The sequence below is a fragment of the Terrapene carolina genome, unplaced genomic scaffold (genome assembly GCF_002925995.2).
Source record: "Terrapene carolina triunguis isolate 2854851 unplaced genomic scaffold, T_m_triunguis-2.0 Scaffold310, whole genome shotgun sequence".
NCBI lineage: Eukaryota > Metazoa > Chordata > Testudines > Emydidae > Terrapene > Terrapene triunguis.
In genome coordinates this window covers 4525351-4543766 of record NW_020664661.1, presented here as the reverse complement: position 1 = coordinate 4543766, position 18416 = coordinate 4525351, and the positions used below count along the sequence as shown (strand labels likewise).

General features: G+C 52.3%; 1 protein-coding gene across 1 annotated transcript in view; it reads right to left on the bottom strand.

The window, feature by feature from the left end:
• PSD (pleckstrin and Sec7 domain containing) overlaps window positions 1-3381 on the bottom strand; it is a 74402-nt gene extending 71021 nt beyond the window's left edge. Inside the window, exons 1-3 of the mRNA XM_024218730.2 lie at window positions 2413-3381; window positions 2190-2292; window positions 989-1481 (exon numbers count right to left, since the gene is read on the bottom strand). Of these exons, the coding sequence (XP_024074498.2) occupies window positions 989-1481; window positions 2190-2292; window positions 2413-3381 (1565 nt within the window). The remainder of the gene's footprint in view (window positions 1-988; window positions 1482-2189; window positions 2293-2412) is intronic.
• Window positions 3382-18416: the final 15035 nt, after the last annotated feature.

The window sequence follows — 18416 nt, the reverse complement described above, 5'->3', positions numbered from 1 at the left end:
GGGCCTGATGCAAAGGCCATTCAGGTCAATGGGAAGCATCCCACTGACTTCAATGGCCTTTGGATCAGGCCCCAAGCCCTAGCCACTTCATGATTCGTCTCTCCATGCTCCCCTGGTGTGGCATTCATCCCAGTGCACCTGTCCCTTCCCTCATCCTACCATTACCCTACTCACGCTATTCTCCACGCCTCGCTCTCACCCCATGCCGTCCCTTCAGAAAGCATTTTGTGTTAATAAGTAATACGTGCAGGCAAACAATTATACCTGGCTTGCTCTTTGTACTGAGAACTCTCTCCATCCCAAAAAACTTTGCAATCTCATGCCCTAGCTATGCATAGAAAGTTGCTTATCTAGTACTGAAATGCAGACCCCTCTGGGGTGGAGCATGGCAACTGCTGGACAACGCACAGCAACACTACGCGACAGTTTAGGACAGGTAGTGAAGGACACTAACGCCCAGCTGAAAAAGCTCAGTGGGAATTTAGGGAGGCAGAACGTAGTTATCCTGGTTGGAATTTGACCCTTACTTGCTAGAAGGGCCTTAGGGTCTCTGATCACCCCAAGTGACCTTAGTTCTATGTCTCCAGCAGCTCCCACAGCACAGCACTTCCTGCTGACTCACCAGCACCACTGGATTTCTTTAGCAGTTTCCCACCTGAGTGCATCACTCAATAATTCCCCTGTCCCGTTCATTCCCTCTGAAGCACCTGGCATTGGCCACTATTGGAAGACAGGACGCTGGGCTAGACAGACCATTGGTCTGACCCAGTATGCCTGTTCTTATGAGTGTTGGCCAGTCCAATGCTCCTTAGCTTGTGGTACTGGACAGGACCCCAACCCAACGTGAGGATGCTCTACACAAATACACTGAATTGGTCAGGTCACATGTGTCTGGTTTGGGTGCTTGTCCGCAGTGTACTTGAGAGATGATGGAGAACAGAGCAGCCCACCACAACGCACCATCTCACTCCCCCTCAGCAAACCTCACCTGCCCCTGTTCTCCTGCCTCGTTGCCTCAAACACCTCGTCATCCTCGTCCATCTCTTCGCCCTGCATCTTGTTCCTCAGACACTTCCCGTCCTGCTGTCCCCTGCGCTGGGAAAAGGGGTCCTCTGGCACGCTGTTCCTTCTCCCCAAGGTTCCCGTGACACTCGGATTGCTCTCGCTGTCCTTCTGGCTCTCGATGGCCGAATCCCCTTCGTCCTTCTCAGCCAGGATATCATCAATATTGGTCTCGCGATAGCATCGCAGCGGCACTGAGTCCAGATCCGTCTCTGAATACTTCACCGTCCTCCTTATGATGCCAGTTTCACAGGATCCTGGCTTCTTACTGCCTGCAGGAGCCATCTCTATTTCCACCTCGACGTGACACAAGCTGCGCTCCGCCATTGGTTTCTCTGATTCTGGCGGCAGCTGGTGGCTGGGCTTCTGCAGCGGCTTTGCCAGTGACGGAGACTCAAGAGGTGTCTGGGGGGAGGTGCCTGGAACAGAGAGATCCCAGAGTGTTTACATACGAGCAGCTGTAACCTCGTTCTAAGAGCAACCCAGCCTACACTTCAAATGAGGGAGCTGCACCTGAGAAATGCAGAGTGACCCATTTTGCAGCTGCGACGTAGGAACACCTCCAGCGTAGTTCAGCCTGGAGCGGCAGCATAACTGGGCCCAGAGAAGGGATAAATCCACAGGGACAAAGGTAAGAAGGGAGGTACTGGGGCAACGTCCAAAAGGAGAATCACCTCTGCCAGCGTGTCTGAGTGTTTGGGGTGGCTAGACGTACCCAGAGCTGTACAGGTGGGGCCCACTCAAACTGGGTTTTTAACCCTGAGCCCTCCTCAAACAGGAAACCAAGAGCTGCGTCCAGCAACCCAGAGTCAGCACAGATGGATTTGCTGACACCACAGTGGAGCTTAGGGGTTTGGACAACTGGCCTCAGAGGGATGAGGGCCTGGCCATTTCGAGGCTGGATTTTATTAGATAGGCCCAAGCTGCAGAATTTGTATCCAGCTTTCCAAACTCCCCGTCATAAGGCTCGGGGAGGGAGGGCTTGGTTCTGGGGTGGGTTCGGCTGGACCAGGACAAAGAAAAGGCCAGCCAGAATATTCAGATCTGGATTTAGCAAGCAGATGTCAGTCGCAGTGGAAGGCGACGCTGTCCCTCATCCCCACCCCTAATCACGAGGGACCCATTACCTGTCCCCGGAGAGTCCAGTGAGCCATAGAAGAATTCCCACTTGGCCTTGGCAATGCGCTGGGCATGGGCTGAGCTCTCCCGGGAACATGCCCACGAGCCCCCCTGCAGGAATAAAAGAGCATGTTAGCTGGGAGCCTCCCAGGGGGGAAGGGACAGGGAAGCAGGTATGTGGCCTCTGAAGGCGAGGGCCCGGCTCTCCCTCAGAGACACGCTGGGAGGTACCTGGTCGTGGGGCTCCATGCCCAAGGGGTTGCGCAGGAGCGCTGAGATGTGCTCGGATGGTGTCCCCAGCCCATTGGAGAGGGAGCTGAAGAGGCAGTTGGTGTTCAGAGCATGGGGCAGCCCTGCTGCCCTTCCGTTGCCAGGACTCAGAGAGGGCTGCTTGCCCACAGGAGAACGGCTACCAGCCAGGAATGGATCTGAGGCAGAGACCTCCAGCTTCAGCTTCCGACCGAGGTGCTCCTGGAACGGGCTGTTCTGGGCGGGTTGGGGGCACCTGCCTCCAGGAGGCCCCCTCACAGAGCCACACGTGGACGGCCGGGCTGTCAGCCGCAGGCTCTCACTTATGCCCTGCCTGGTGCCTGGGGAAGGCTGGCTTTGCATGGTGGGGCAGGAGCTCCCCTCTTTGCTGGAACCGCAGTGGACGGCCTCCCCGAACTCCAAGCTGCGGCTCAGGCCGTGGGGACTTGGCCCATTCTCCCTCCTGGGTTCACCCGATGGGAGGCCATTGAGGGTTTTCACGCTGGCCTTTTCGATGAAGCGGAATGTCACCACAGAGCTCTGCCCCTCAGGCGCCGGGGCCACCAGCGGGCTGCGGCTGCCCGGAGAGGACAGCAAGGAGCTTTGCCTGCTTCTCAGCGGGGTGCACGGTGCTGTCACCCGCCCAGAGCTTGGGCAGTTGCCGTTGCCAAAGGGGCCAGCGTCTGGTGCCTTGCGGATTAAGGAGCCAGTGCTGTTATACATGCCTAGCTGACACCACCGGGCCTCGGGAGCCAGGCTCTTGCGCAGTAACTGGATCCTGCCCGTGCTGAGATTGGGCGTGAGGCAGCGCTGTGGGCTGGAGGCAGTGGACTCCATGCTTTTGGTGGCAGGCAGCCAGGGTCTCCGATCCAGGTTGCGGGTGAACCGCGGGGGCGACACAGCGCAGTCTCCTTCGGGGCGGAAGCGCACGACTCCCCCTGCCTGGGCCATCGCAAAGGAGGAATCAGGTTTGAAGCCAAAAGGGGCGGGGCAGGGAGGAGGAGCTTTTCCAACACCTGTGAGCCGAGAGCTGCACCAGAGGGCGCCACATCCTTACGCGGCCCTGAAACAAAGGAAAAAGCAGCAAGTTAGGGTGAAAATACAATCAGAGACACAGAAAAGGGAGAGATACAGACCGGACCAAGGCCCAGCGCTATCCTAAGTCACCAAGGCTCCTCGGCTCCCCACACAGGGATCGCGCTGGTGTAAGTGAAGGCAGAATTTGGCCCAGCTGGTGTACGAAGAGAGAGAGAAAACAGGGCTACAGCCTCACAACTGGCCACCTAAATGGCATAATGAGGCAGGGCTTGAAGTGGCCTGAAAAAGGTGCGGGGAGGAAGAGGGAGAATCTATCATTTTCTATAAATTAAAGTAACATCACACCTGCCTGTCCCCCTGCCCTCAGCAATTTTGGCCCCAAGTCTGTTCTGCCCTCCCAGCCCCACCTCTGCTCCTCCAGCATCTCTGGGGCTCTTCCCCCCATCACCTAAGCCTGGGGGAGCCGAAGGGAAGCTGCCTATCCCCCTCCCGCAGGCTGGGTGTTGCAGAGGGAAGGAGGGAGCAGTAGAAGCACCACCCGGTTATTCCCAGGAGCAAGGGGGAAGCCGGGAGCGGAGCCGCCTTGAGAGGCCGGGCTCCTGTGAGAATGTGGCTGGCTCCCGAGGACAGAGCTCCACCTGCCTGCTGCAGGAGCCCTGATTGCCTGCTCTCCCCAGGGTAGAGCTGACACCTGCACCCCATCAGCAGCACGGTTGGAGTTGTAGGCATTTCTTTTCCCACTGAGCATCCTCTCTGGACCAGGCACACCTTAAGCCCGGCAACTAGAGGCCTGTCTCATTCTAATGCATGACTTGCATGTGCAGAGAGCCACCGAGGTGAGCAATGACCTCATCTGCATGCACAACAGAGCTTGGCAGCCCTGAAAATCTGAGGGAGAGTTAAAAGACGCAGAGAGGACATGTGCATGCACGGGTGTGTATGCGTGAGCAGCCCCAAGAGGAGAATCTGGCCCTTCGTGTATAAGGCAGACAGTGTGAAAGAGAGAGAGAGAGGTGGGCATGTGGCTTGATCATCCCATTCAGAGCCAGTGTAATTGGCCCTGGGAAACTGCCCCCAAGGCCAGCAGTGGGATGCTGTCTCAGTACCCAGGGTAGACAGCACACGCCAGGGAGGTTAGTAGTTCTCTCCCAGCCCCTCCCTTCGGCGCAGGAACCACCAGGTCCAGGAACAAGACTGCCACAGGACTCTGCATCCTTTACAGGGAAGGAGTTGTGAGCCCCAGCCCTGCTCTTCCAGCATTCACCATCACCTGCTGAGCAGGAAGCCACTTAGCATTCAGTAAGGACTAAGTTACAGCTGGAAAGTCCGAGCTGTCCTCCCCTCTCCATCTCTCTCTTCCAAAGTTGGTAAAAGCAACAGGAACATCACGACAACACAGGCAGCTTGTTTAAAGGCAATGGATGCCTGATACTGCTGACATCTCCCCTTTCTGCTGGTCTCGACCCTGTCTATTATTGTTGTCACTTATTTCAGTTGTTGTTGTTCCACCATGCTTCCAGCACACCCACCACTACCCCAGGAACTGACTCTACCCATTCCTAGGGCTCAACCAGGTCACAGTTCCTGAAGGCATGCAACAGGCTTGCCCTTCCCAAGGCATCTGGTGACCTAGACAAGCATCCCTCCATTCAGCTAATCCCATGCACAATCGACTACTTCACCTATCACAGTCCAAACTGGGAGGAAGTCTCCTAGGAAACAAAACAGACATAAGAAACCAGCTTGCAGACATCTCACACCTGCACACTGCACAGGACCTTTCCCTTGGCATGGGCCAGGGGCAGGCAGCACAAAGCAACACAAATTAAATCCATGCTGATCAGTGCAAGAGCTGCCAATAGACAATACACAACCTCTTCAGAGATGAAACACCCATACAGCCTGTGATATCTGATACTGCAAGCCCAGTGCTAGCCCACCTCATCTCCCCGGGATACTTGGTGCATCGCAGACCCAGACAGGACAAGACAGCAAGAGGCTCTCCATTAGTCTTCTCTGCAAACTTCAAATCCACGAGAGGTCCCTCAGGTGAGACAAGTTCATTCAAGTTCACTCGTCTGACAATAGAAAGCAGAGCCAAAGCAAACAGATTTTATGCACAGACTAAAGGATTTATCAAGGAGCTCATGGATGGCTTGTTGGCAACGGTGATGAAATACCTTGGACTTGTCATCCTGGGGTACTTCAGCAGGCATGCTGAGAAGCTCAAAAACTCATCTCCCCATGTGACTCCCTAGGACTCTCATTGGTCATCTCTGGTTCCACCTGCACAGCCAGCCACACCCTGGACTTGATCTTTGGCCTAGAGGGCAATACTGAGGCCATCACAATCCAGCTGCTGTCTTGGACAGACCATCACATTGTTAAGCCAGCTCCCAGGCAACAAAAGAGATCCAGGAACCTGAGGCCATCATGTGAACTCCTAGACTCCGCCAAATTCCAAAGCTTGCTTAAGGACAGCGGCACAGGGAGAGAAGCCGCGGATCTGGTGAATCATTGTCATTGATGAAAAGAGATGGGTGGGAAATTGAGTGCCAATGGCAGAACCTGAAGGCTGATACAGACAGGAGGAAATATAATACATTCCTCCAAGATACACTGAAGCTGTATTATAAGACAAGAGAACCTTCCTATCAGCTGCCACATCCCACCCCAAATCAGAACTGAGTATCAAGCCCCCCTCCCTGAGCACTACCCATGCAGGGATACTTGGGCACTGTTATGATCATAGGGCCTACAAATCTACCCTAACCATAAGTTTAATTGTAAGAAGAGTTTATACAATGTCCCAATAACTTGTAACAACAAATGTTAATGGGAAAGTGCAAGAAAACCAGACAGAAAAACTGAATTAGTCTAAACCAAAAAGGCCATGTTGCTGTAATCCAAGGACAGTGGAAATTATGCTTGTTAAAAACAGACAAGGTGGAGCCAGAAATTAACCATCCAAAATTGGCATGTCGGATATTAGGCCTAATTGGTAGACAAAATAGCGAGGGGGTGGGCTATCCCACCCAGTCCTCCCTTTCTGAGTCCTTAAAAGAAAGAGATTTGGGGGGAAAGAACATTTGAAAGAACAACAAGGGAGAACCCTCAGGGAGAACAAACACAGGCTACTGGAGTGAGCTTCACCATCATGGCTGCCAACCCCACCATCTCCTGGGACCTTCTTCGTCCTAAGCTTGAGGCATGCCCTGACCAGAGAGAGGGACCCATATGACATCACCACCCCTACCAACTCCAGCTAAATGCTAACCACCACCGGGGATGAAAGGACTTTAGCTTCAGCAGCATAAGAACATAAGAATGGCCATACTGGGTCAGACCAAAGGTCCATCCAGCCCAGTATCCTGTCTACCAATAGTGACCAATGCCAGGTGTCCCAGAGGGAGTAAACCTAACAGGTAATGATCAAGTGATCTCTCTCCTGCCATCCATCTCCACCCTCTGACAAACAGAGGCTAGGGACACCATTCCTTACCCATCCTGGCTAATAGCCATTAATGGACTTAACCTCCATGAATTTATCTCATTCTCTTTTAAACCCTGTTATAGTCCTACCCTTCACAGCCTTCTCAGGCAAGGTGTTCCACAGGTTGACTGTGCGCTGTGTGAAGAAGAATTTCCTTTGTTTTAAACCTGCTGCCCATTAATTTCATTTGGCAGCCCCTAGTTCTTATATTATGGGAACCAAGTAAATAACTTTTCCTTATTCACTTTCTCCACACCACTCATGATTTTATATACCTCTATCATATCCCCCCGTAGTCTCCTCTTTTCCAAGCTGAAAAGTCCTAGCCTCTTTAATCTCTCCTCATATGGGACCTGTTCCAAACCCCTAATCATTTTAGTTGCCTCTCTCTGAACCTTTTCTAATGCCAGTATATCTTTTTTGGGTGGCGCAGCAACAGCAGCTCCACCCATCTCAACTGCCCACTTCTCTTTTTCCCAGGACAGCTATTACCATCTTTGATACCATCTAAGAGGCTGTCAACCAAGGGATTTTTTCCTTCTAAAACTCTCGCCAGCTACCGGGAAAGGGAACAAGAAATGTTAAAATTAAAGCCTGACTTAATACTTTACATTTCAAATGCTTTGCCGTTTTTTTCTTCTTTTAATAAAAGGTTTAAAAGGTGTGTGCACAATGGTCCTGAGCTCTCTGTATACCCGGGCCTTGTTTAACACGGTTTAATGTTTGACAGTGACTGGGTTACGTTAATACCTTAAGCCCATATATTCCATCTGAATTAATACAACAGCACCCGTCAATGGAAGGCCTTAACCTCCACTCCCCATTCTAGCACATTTTGGGGGGTTTCTTCCACACTTCTTGATGTTGAATGGCCAGAACATGTGAGGAGAGTGTGTGTGTGTGTGGGGGGGGGGGAAGCGGTGGAGCATACGTGGGTTTGAAAGAGATTTCAAAATAGGCTGCCTTTTGGCACAGATGGTAAATTCTGGAAGTGCAGAATTCTGGGCCCCTGCATGTACTAAAGTCCCAGGGCCGGCCTTTGGGGTGGAAGGTCCGGGGGGCGGCCCAGAACACCCTGCCAAAGAGGCCGCCATGTGAAGGGTTTGCCTGAGTCCCACCTGACCTGCCGAGAGCCAGCTGGGCTGGTGGAGGCAGCAGGCAGGCAGGCGAGCAGCAGTGTCTGGAGAGGGCAGAGAGACCCAAGCCGCTGGGGAGAAGTTGAACAACCATCCAGGTAACTTCTCCGGAGCAGGGGTGCCCCTCCTCCCCCCTGCTCCACTGCTGTGTGCAGCCGCCACTGCTCCTGTCCCCCCCTCTTCCCCTGCATTCTTTCCCTGGAGCCCCCAGCCAATCCAGACTGGGAGCGTCCTCTGCTGTGCATGGGGGGGGGGAGAAGGTTGATGTCGGGGTATCCCCCTCCCCCCACTTATGTACCCAGTCTCCGCTGAGCTGACAGGACAGGGGGAATCTGTCTGTGCTGCTGCCTCTCTTGGTCCAGAGCTGCTGGTGTCTGAACAAGCCTTCAGGCGCCTGATCCTGAGTGCTTTCTTAAAGAGACAGTGCACTCATACACTCACTCAGGTGCACACACACACTGCCCTCAACACACACACACACACACCTCTCAACACACACACACACTCCCTCTCTCACACACTCCCCCAAGCACCAACACACATGGCTCCAGCTGAACCTGAAAAGTTTTGGTGAGCTAGCAAGCGTGTTTATGGATCAAGTTCATCCCTGGGGTAATTCCACTGATGTTACAGGAGGAATTATTTTGGGCCTACTGTAACTCTACACAGAGCTCAGCTATAGAACAAGCTGCCAGGGAGGGAATCACGATAATTGGTGGACCCCCATCTATCAGGATGAGATTCAGGATAATGAACCCAATTCCACCGAGATGCTGGGGGACAAACCAGATCTAACTCACTCAATTCTGTGGTCTGAAGATGCCTGGGAAGCTCACAAAACGGGTTGCCAATGTTGACTGCGAGAGCAGTCTACGGGCTTGTCTACACATTGAGTTATTCCGGAATAGCAAGCCTTCATATTCAATTGACTTTTCAAACTGCCCAGTCAAGCTGTGAACCAACATCCTTCTAGCTCAAAGGGACATGTAATAAATAGCAACCACCTTTCTATTGAGTGTACAGATCATTACGTTGTTTACCTCCATCCTAGAAACATTCCCGTTAAGTGGATTTATTGGCTAGGAAGGACCCATTTTATTGTGTTGGGGGATGCATGGTGATATTCACAGCCCTCTCATTGTTACTATAATCCATCTCTTCTCCAACTCTCCCAGCCTCCTCAGGCCTGCCGATTTGAATATGTTGGACACGGACCACAAGTGTCACATATTAAATAATAAAAGAAACAGGGACAATGGGAGAAAATGGCTCAATCTACAAAGAAAGCCATTTAAAAGAACCCCGTGCCTCATTAAAAGACTACTGAGATGTTACCAACAGGCCACAGGGCAACAAAAGGCATACAGTGCACACCAGAAAGACAAAGAAAGAAACCAGCATTCAGGAATGCTACCTACAGACACTACCTGACACAGTATACTGTGATGGAAGACAGGAAAACAACCATCTTCCTGGGATATTACCTTCAGGACACAACAACTGGCCAATACAAATTGGGAAGACAGAGAATCCACCAACCTATGAACTTCTAGTCAGGCTATGGAGAACAAGCAGGTGTCTTCTATAAAGGGCTTTTAAGAAGACCTGCTTAGATTCCACAACAATAAGCTTAGAAAAATCTAAGATCACTAGAAGATGCCGGATGGAAGCTTCCCCTTCTTTGTACAATGCAGTTGCTTTCTTGACAGAGAACTGGTTGATTCTACACCCAGTTCATTACTACCCCACAACCACAAGGGTTTGTAATCTAGAATAGGCCTTTGGATATTACTCACTGGCTGGGGGCAGCAGGCACTCATGGACAGAGATTTCTGACAGGAGGGATAGCCACACAACAGGCAGGACAGTGTTTTCAGAAATTCAGAAGGGATCCCAGGGACCCACAGGTGGTGTGCATGCCACACAGTCTCGCACCAAGGAGGTACAGGACGCCCAGCTAACACTGAGCCTACGAGGCGCACCAGGACAGGGAAATGACTCTGAACCAGGCGGGGGGTTGCAAAGAGAGCACAGTTAGACATTCACTGAGTGCTCACATTGGAAGGCATATTAAGGATCCTAATGAAGGGCCAAAATGCCCCAAATCCTTGATGCTCTTTTCCTTTGAGCAGGGGTAGAGGATCCCTAAGTAGGCCAGCTCTGGCCTCCTATGGCCCATGGGGTAGCGCCTGCACTCCATCTTAGTTCTTGAATTCAATTCTTTCTGTACAAATTTCAAATAACTGTAGTGTTCCCAAGCAGCAAGGACCTGAAATTCCACGGCCAAGGCTCTTGGATTCAAAGGCACTCCAGGCTGGCTGACTGGAATTTCTGGGGCAGCTTCCAAACAATTAAAGTCTGAAGGCTTTGACTGAATTAAAGAAGGAAGCAAATAATATTATCAGGACAGAATTCCTTGTGTGATTTCATCCGCTATTACATGCAATTCATTTTACTTGAACATAAGAACAGCCGTACCGGGTCAGACCAAAGGTCCATCTAGCCCAGTATCCTGTCTACCGACAGTGGCCAATGCCAGGTGCCCCAGAGGGAGTGGACCTAACAGGTAATGATCAAATGATCTCTCTCCTGCCACCCATCTCCATCCTCTGACAAACAGAGGCTAGGGACACCATTCCTTACCCATCCTGGCTAATAGCCATTAATGGACTTAACCACCATGAATTTATCCAGTTCTCTTTTAAACGCGGTTATGGTCCTAGCCTTCACAACCTCCTCAGGTAAGGAGTTCCACAAGTTGACTGTGCGCTGCATGAAGAACTTCCTTTTATTTGTTTTAAACCTGCTGCCTATTAATTTCATTTGGTGACCCCTAGTTCTTGTATTATGGGAATAAGTAAATAACTTTTCCTTATCCACTTTCTCCACATCACTCATGATTTTATATACCTCTATCATATCCCCCTTAGTCTCCTCTTTTCCAAGCTGAAGAGTCCTAGCCTCTTTAATCTCTCCTCATATGGGACCCGTTCCAAACCCCTAATCATTTTAGTTGCCCTTTTCTGAACCTTTTCTAGTGCCAGTATATCTTTTTTGAGATGAGGAGACCACATCTGTACGCAGTATTCGAGATGTGGGCGTACCATCGATTTATATAAGGGCAATAATATATTCTCTGTCTTATTCTCTATTGCGTTTTTAATGATTCCTAACATCCTGTTTGCTTTTTTGACCGCCTCTGCACACTGCGTGGACATCTTCAGAGAACTATCCACGATGACTCCAAGATCTTTTTCCTGACTTGTTGTAGCTAAATTAGCCCCCATCATATTGTATATATAGTTGGGGTTATTTTTTCCAATGTGCATTACTTTACATTTATCCACATTAAATTTCATTTGCCATTTTGTTGCCCAATCACTTAGTTTTGTGAGATCTTTTTGAAGTTTGTCACAGTCTGCTTTGGTCTTAACTATCTTGAGCAGTTTAGTATCATCTGTAAACTTTGCCACCTCACTGTTTACCCCTTTCTCCAGATCATTTATGAATAAGTTGAATAGGATTGGTCCGAGGACTGACCCTTGGGGGTCAGTTACCTGATCACTAGATTAACTAATCACTAGTTACCCCTCTCCATTCTGAGAATTTATCATTAATTCCTACCCTTTGTTCCCTGTCTTTTAACCAGTTCTCAATCCATGAAAGGACCTTCCCTTTTATCCCATGACAGCTTAATTTACGTAAGAACCTTTAGTGAGGGACCTTGTCAAAGGCTTTCTGGAAATCTAAGTACACTATGTCCACTGGATCCCCCTTGTCCACATGTTTGTTGACCCCTTCAAAGAACTCTAATAGATGAGTAAGACACGAATTTTCAATGCGCTGCAGAGTTTGGTACCAGCAATGCCTGGGTACATCATACTGGTTGCCCTTGGGGAAGCTGGAAGTTTGAGTAGTTAGGCAGGGGGCTGATGGGGGTTTGGGTGTGTGTGGAAGGCAGCAGGAAGTTTCTGCTAAGGTAAACAGCAGTGAAGTAGTTAATGTAGATATTTAAGTTTCAAAGTTAACCCCTCACTAGGATGCACAGAGCAGTTTGCCCACTGCTCTCTGAGTTATCGTTTCAGGCTCTCTGCAAACTCAAGCAGGTGCCACCACATCAGTTTACCCTGGGTTCACGTCAGGAAGGTTTTCTTTCCCCAAAAGAGGTTTTGTTTTGTTTTTAAATGTGAGATTAGCGTTCACTGCCCAGTTCTGCAGCAAACCCTGCTACTACCGAAAGGCTCATAGACTCATAGACTTTAAGGTCAGAAGGGACCATTATGATCATCTAGTCTGACCTCCCGCATGATGCAGGCCACAAAAGCTGACCCACCCACTCATGGAATAATTCTCTCCCTTGACTCAGCTGTTGAAGTCCCCAAATCATGATTTAAAGACTTCAAGTTGCAGAGACTCCTCCAGCAAGCGACCCCTGCCCCATGCTGCGGAGGAAGGCGAAAAACCTCCAGGGCCTCTGCCAATCTACCCTGGAGGAAAATTCCTTCCCGACCCCAAATATGGCGATCAGCAGAACCCCGAGCATGCGGGCAAGATTCTCCAGCCAGACCCTCATTGACCATTGTTACTAATTACCAGCGATGGCACGTTATTGACCTATTGACTAAAATCACATTATCCCATCAAACCATCCCCTCCATAAACTTATCAAGCTTAATCTTAAAGCCAGAGAGGTCTTTCGCCCCCACTGTTTCCCTTGGAAGGCTGTTCCAGAACTTCACCCCTCTGATGGTTAGAAACCTTCGTCTAATTTCAAGTCTAAACTTCCCGACGGCCAGTTTATATCCATTTGTTCTCGTGTCCACATTAGTACTGAGCTGAAATAATTCCTCTCCCTCCCTGGTATTTATCCCTCTGATATATTTAAAGAGAGCAATCATATCCCCCCTCAGCCTTCTTTTGGTTAGGGTAAACAAACCGAGCTCCTCGAGTCTCCTTTCATACGACAGGTTTTCCATTCCTCGGATCATCCTAGTGGCCCTTCTCTGTACCCGTTCCAGTTTGAGTTCATCCTTTTTAAACATGGGAGACCAGAACTGCACACAGTACTCCAAATGAGGTCTCACCAGTGCCTTGTATAACGGAAGCAGCACCTCCTTATCCCTACTAGAAATATCTCGCCTAATGCATCCCAAGACCGCATTAGCTTTTTTCACGGCCACGTCACATTGCCAACATGCTGTAGCTCTTGAGCAAGATGTCCATTGCCTCAGCTCATCCTCACTCCAACACCCACCATGACGGGAGCTTTACTGATCAGTGCTAGAGCTGCATCCAAGGAGGAGGCCAATTACCCTCAAGCCACTGTGCTAGCCAAGGCATTTATTCCCAGCACCCTAGGCCCATGGCAGATCCTGTCCTATCACCCCCCAGCACATGCATTGCCTTTATCTCAAGTGTTGCAATAGGTGTACGGTTTTGATCAAGTGCTCTTGGCTCCCACCAAATCTATACCCTTTACTCATGCCTTTTATGCCCAGGAAATCCATGGCAGCTGCTTCCAAGAGTCCCAGGCCTCCGTTATGGCCACACCCTTTGCTCCCAGCTGCCCACTCTCCCCCATTTGCTTCAGAGTCACTGATTTCAAGTGCTTTAGGCTCTAAGCACATTCAGGCTGCAACTCCTGGGCTGGGACCCCTAAGCCCCCATCACATGCATCTGAGCACCCTACACTTGTGCCACCCGCAGAATTGTAATCCCAAGAGCCTCCAAATCCCATCCCTTCCAAGGGCATTGCCCTCATGTACCCCAGCCCTGTCAAGTCCAGCTCATCTTCCAGAATGGGATGCAGGAGGCGGAGAGCACAGGTACCAGGTGAGAGCTTACAGAAGTGCAAGGTGGAGGTACAGGCTGTGGGAGGTGGGGAAGAGTGCTGGGGAGTGTGATGCACAGGTGCAGTGTAGAAGACGGGGTGCCCTCATGTATAAGAAGGAATGTGGTACTTGGCTATGGGATGTAGGAGGTGGAGAGCATGGGGTTTTAGAGGCACCAGACAAGGGAATATCTGAAGGCAATAGGGGTGCAGGCGGCTGCTCTGGGGGGGGGGAAGGAAATGGGAGCTTGGAGTGAAGTTTTGAAGGGCGTTCCAGCCTCTGAAGGAGTTGGGGAGCGGGTGTGGTGTGGGGCTCTGAGAGGCACCTGCTGAGGGTATGGCTGCAGGATGCGGGACATGCCGGCATTGGGTATGCCTGCCCCTAAAGTCTGATTTCTTCACAAGGTTGGATGGAGGTGGACGTGCTAGTTCCCATCTTGAGCAGAGCCTGTGCTGAGAACCGCTCCTGCTAGATCCTCCCACTCCCCTCATCCTGAATCCCGCTCCGCCATCCCATTCCCTGGGCTCAGCCAGACAGGGCTCTCAGTCCTCCCAATCCCTCCAGCCAGTCAGACCGGCCTCCCTCGCCCTCTGCCTGGCCTCCTCTCAGCTCACCAAGGATCAGCTCTGAGTGGAAGTGACATCCATCCGGCTCAGGAGGGAGCAAGTTCCCAGAGAATTCAGGACACAGAGACTGTAAACAAACTGCCTTCCCTACACCCCACCTCTCCCTAAGAGGCATCAGGACAAGAGCTCCCTGGAGTCGCGGAGAAGGAACTGGGCAACAAACATCAACAGCTCATTATTCTACTTGACTGAAAAGAAGAAAGGGAGCCTCACTGCTCCTGCTGAATGCTGCTCGGAGAGACTGGGACTGGAGTAGCTGTGAGCTCCCCCAGCCAGTGTCCCTATACCATTCCCTGCAGTGCCTCCTGCTGTGAGAGACTGGAGTAGCTGGGGAGCCTCCAAAGCCAGTGCTCCTACATTGTCCCTCCAGCACCTGCTGTTGCTGGCAGATGGTTGAGACAGAGAGAGCAGCCCCGAGTCAACTTCCCTATGCCCAGGGCTCCTGCACCATTCCCTGCAGCTGGGAGCAGCCCGCATGGGTTAGCGCCCAGCTCCCTTGTAGTGCCCGCAGGCAGCTCCTCTCTGCTCCCCGGATCTGGATTCAGCGGCATGCCCCGCAGATGCAGAGGCGAATACGGACTTGCCGCACACACACACGCGGCGCTGATGCACATCCCAGCCAGGACAGGGCAAACTTCAGCGCTCCTCCATAGCCAGGGCCAGAAGGGATCCGACCCCCGGTCCCCGAACGGGCAGCGCCCCGCCCCCGCCCCGTGCGGTAACCACAGCAGCCGATCCTCCGCGGCAGGCTCACGCACAAAGCCCAGCGCAAGAAAAAGCAATGGGGGCATCCCCCCCCTGTTCCCCGGGTGCAAACTTGCAGGGCTCCAGCATCGCCCCCGGCCGGCGCAAGGCGGACAAGGCTGCGCGGGGCTCGGCAGGCTGCGCGCGTCTCCTGCACTCCCCTAATGCCGGCTAATCACCGGCTCCTCTGACAGCAGGAATCCGCTGCCTGCCCTGCCCTGCACAGCCGCGGCACCTTCCCCCGCCGCACCGCCGGGCGGATCGCAGCCCTGGGCGGGCAGGTGCGGAGAGGGCACGGCCCCCGCTTACCCGAGCCGGACTTGTTCCTGCATCCTCCTCCCAGCCCCGAGGCGGCTCCCCCCGGGCGCAGGTGGGTGTCGGGGCGGCTCGCCCTCCCCGGCCAGCCCGAGCCGCGGGCGGCGATGCCCTGCTGCCGGTCCCGCGCTCTGCCTGCAGAGCGACCCCGCTCCCTGCCCCTCCAGCGCGTCTGCCTCCGCTGTCGCTCTGCGGCCCGACACCGCCGGCAGCCAATCGGGGCTCGGCTCCGGGCTCGCGGCGCCGCTCAGCGGGGATTGGCCGGGTGGGCAGGCACCGGCCCGGCGAGCCCCGTGGCGGGGGGGAGGTGGGCAGGGAACAGGCGGGGGGGAGGGGAGTCCCCGTGTCGCTCGGGGAGCTGGGCTGGGAAGGGGCTCGGCGGGCAACGAGTGGGGCTGGAAACAAGGATCCTTCTGTGCTGGTGCATGGGCAGCCGCTCCCTAGGGAACAGGGTCCCTCCAGGTGTCATTGTCTCTCTCTCACACACACTGTCCCTAGGGAACAGGGTCCCTCCGGATGTCCGTGTCTCTCAGACACACACTGTCCCTAGAGACCAGGGTCCCTGGTGTCAATGTCTCTCTCTCACAAAGTGAGTCACACACGCTATCCCTAACCAATGGGGTCTTTCCAGGTGTCATTGTCTCTCTCTCACACACTCTCTAGGGAACAGGGTCTCTCTGGGTGTCACTGTCTGTCTCACACACATACTCCCTAGGGAACAGGGACCCTCCAGGTGTTGGTCTCTCTCTCTCTCACACACACACACACACTGTCCCTAGGAAACAGGGTCCCTCGGGTGTCAGTGTCTGGCTCACACATACACATTCCCAAGGGAACAGGGTACCTCCGGGTGTCAGTGTCTCTCTCACACACACTACCTAGGGAACAGGGTCTGTCTGGATGTCAGTGTCTGGCTCCCACACACACTCCCTGGGGAACAGGGTCCCTCCCAGTGTCGGCCCCTCCCACACACTGGGGAACAGGGTCCCTCCCACACACTGTCCGGAGGGAACAGAGTCCCTCTGGGTGTCAGTGTCTGGCTCACACACACACTGTCCCTAGGTAACATAATCCCTCCGAGTGTCAGTATCTCACACACACTGTCCCTAATAAACAGGGTATCTCTGGGTGTCAGTGTCTGTCTCACACACACTGTCCCTAGGGAACAGGGTCTCTCTCTCTCTCTCATACACACATACACCCAGACACACTCTCTCTCCTCTCTCTCTCTCCCTAGGGAACAGTGTCTCTCTCTCTCTCTCTCTCACGCCCTCTCTCTCTCCCCCCTTCCCCCTCCCCTGCCTCCCCAGGGAACAGGGTCTTTTCCAGTGTCAGTGTCTCTCACACACACTCTTTCTAAAGAATAGGTTCTCTCTGGGTGTATCTCTCATACAAAAACTCCCTAGGAAACAGGGTCTCTCTTTGGTGTCACTGCATTTCTCTCACACACTCTCCCTAGGGAACAGTCTCTCTGGGTGTCTCACACACACTCCAGGGTATGGGTTCCTGTGTGCACCTGTTTCTCACATCCACTTGTTAAGGAACAGGTTCTTTCTGTGTTTCACAAAATGCTGTCTAAGGACAGTTTCTCTCTTGCAGTCTCTGTGGAACAGATTTGCTCTCTGTTGCATCCACCCTCAGGGAGCCAGACAATCTGTCTTTAGAATGGGACCTTGTGTTTCTATCAGAGAAAGGGGAAGTTTTGGGCCCAAGCTTTCCAGCCACTTGCACCCACTGATGTCAACGAACGGGATGATGGGGGCCCTGGGCCTGTCTTTTCTTGGGACTGAATGATTCACTCTTTCTAGAGACCAGGACCTCAGTCTTGTTCTGCCATGGAATGATGTCTTCAGAATGAGAAGGCCTCCTATTCTGGTCATAGGGAAGTGGGCTACAGTGCCCAGATATGACCTTTTTCCTCTTGAACAATTCTGATTACTGGATCAGGCTAAACTGGCTGTTTTGAAATCCCATAAGGAAATCCTGGTGGATGGGGAAGGGCGTGATTTGCTTGGGGGTCTCCATGTGCTGATTCTGACTAGGCTGTGAACCAATCACGCCGCATGTAAAACGATTGCTAATCTGGACGTATTTCAGGCAGCCAGGTGTATTAATGACATTCTGCATGATGGTGGTGGTGGCAGCGCATTAGGGATCCATATGCAATCCCTGCTGGAGGGTTAACTTATCTATCTCTTTGCACACACAACTGCCTAGTGCATAGTTGTTATAATGCCTCTTGCTGGGGATCATGTTCCACGCATGATGATTGCTTAGTTAAATGAGGGTGTTTTTCACATTGTACACTCTCTAGGATGCGACCATCTCTCCCTTTCTCTTGTATAAAATGATGCCACCTGGGGCCCACCCTGGACCCCCTCTCATGGGATGATCTAGAATTTTTCCTCTCTAGACTGGGGTGATCTCTCAGTCACTCTCTCTAGAATAAAGGTGACATGTTTTGCTCTCTCAAAAAGTGGGGTCTCTCTCTCATTCAGTTGCTGTCCCTAGCAGCTTGAAATCTCTGTCTCTCTCTGCTCTCTGGGGAGTGGGATATGTCCCTGGAGGTTGGGGGGCGGAGGGAGGTCTCTCTCTCTCTTTGGCAAGGAATGATTCCCCTGCAGAGTGTCTCCCTGTCGGTGGTTAGTTTGTAGGGGGAGACCACAATCTTTCTCGTGAGGCTCTGGCCTGTCAGATCAATTCTTAATTAAACTGTGCTTTATTGCACAATCCCAGAAATCAATATTAAATCTGTGCAGGGGGAGGGGCCGGGGAGAGCCGGCTGCCAGTGCCTAGGTAATCC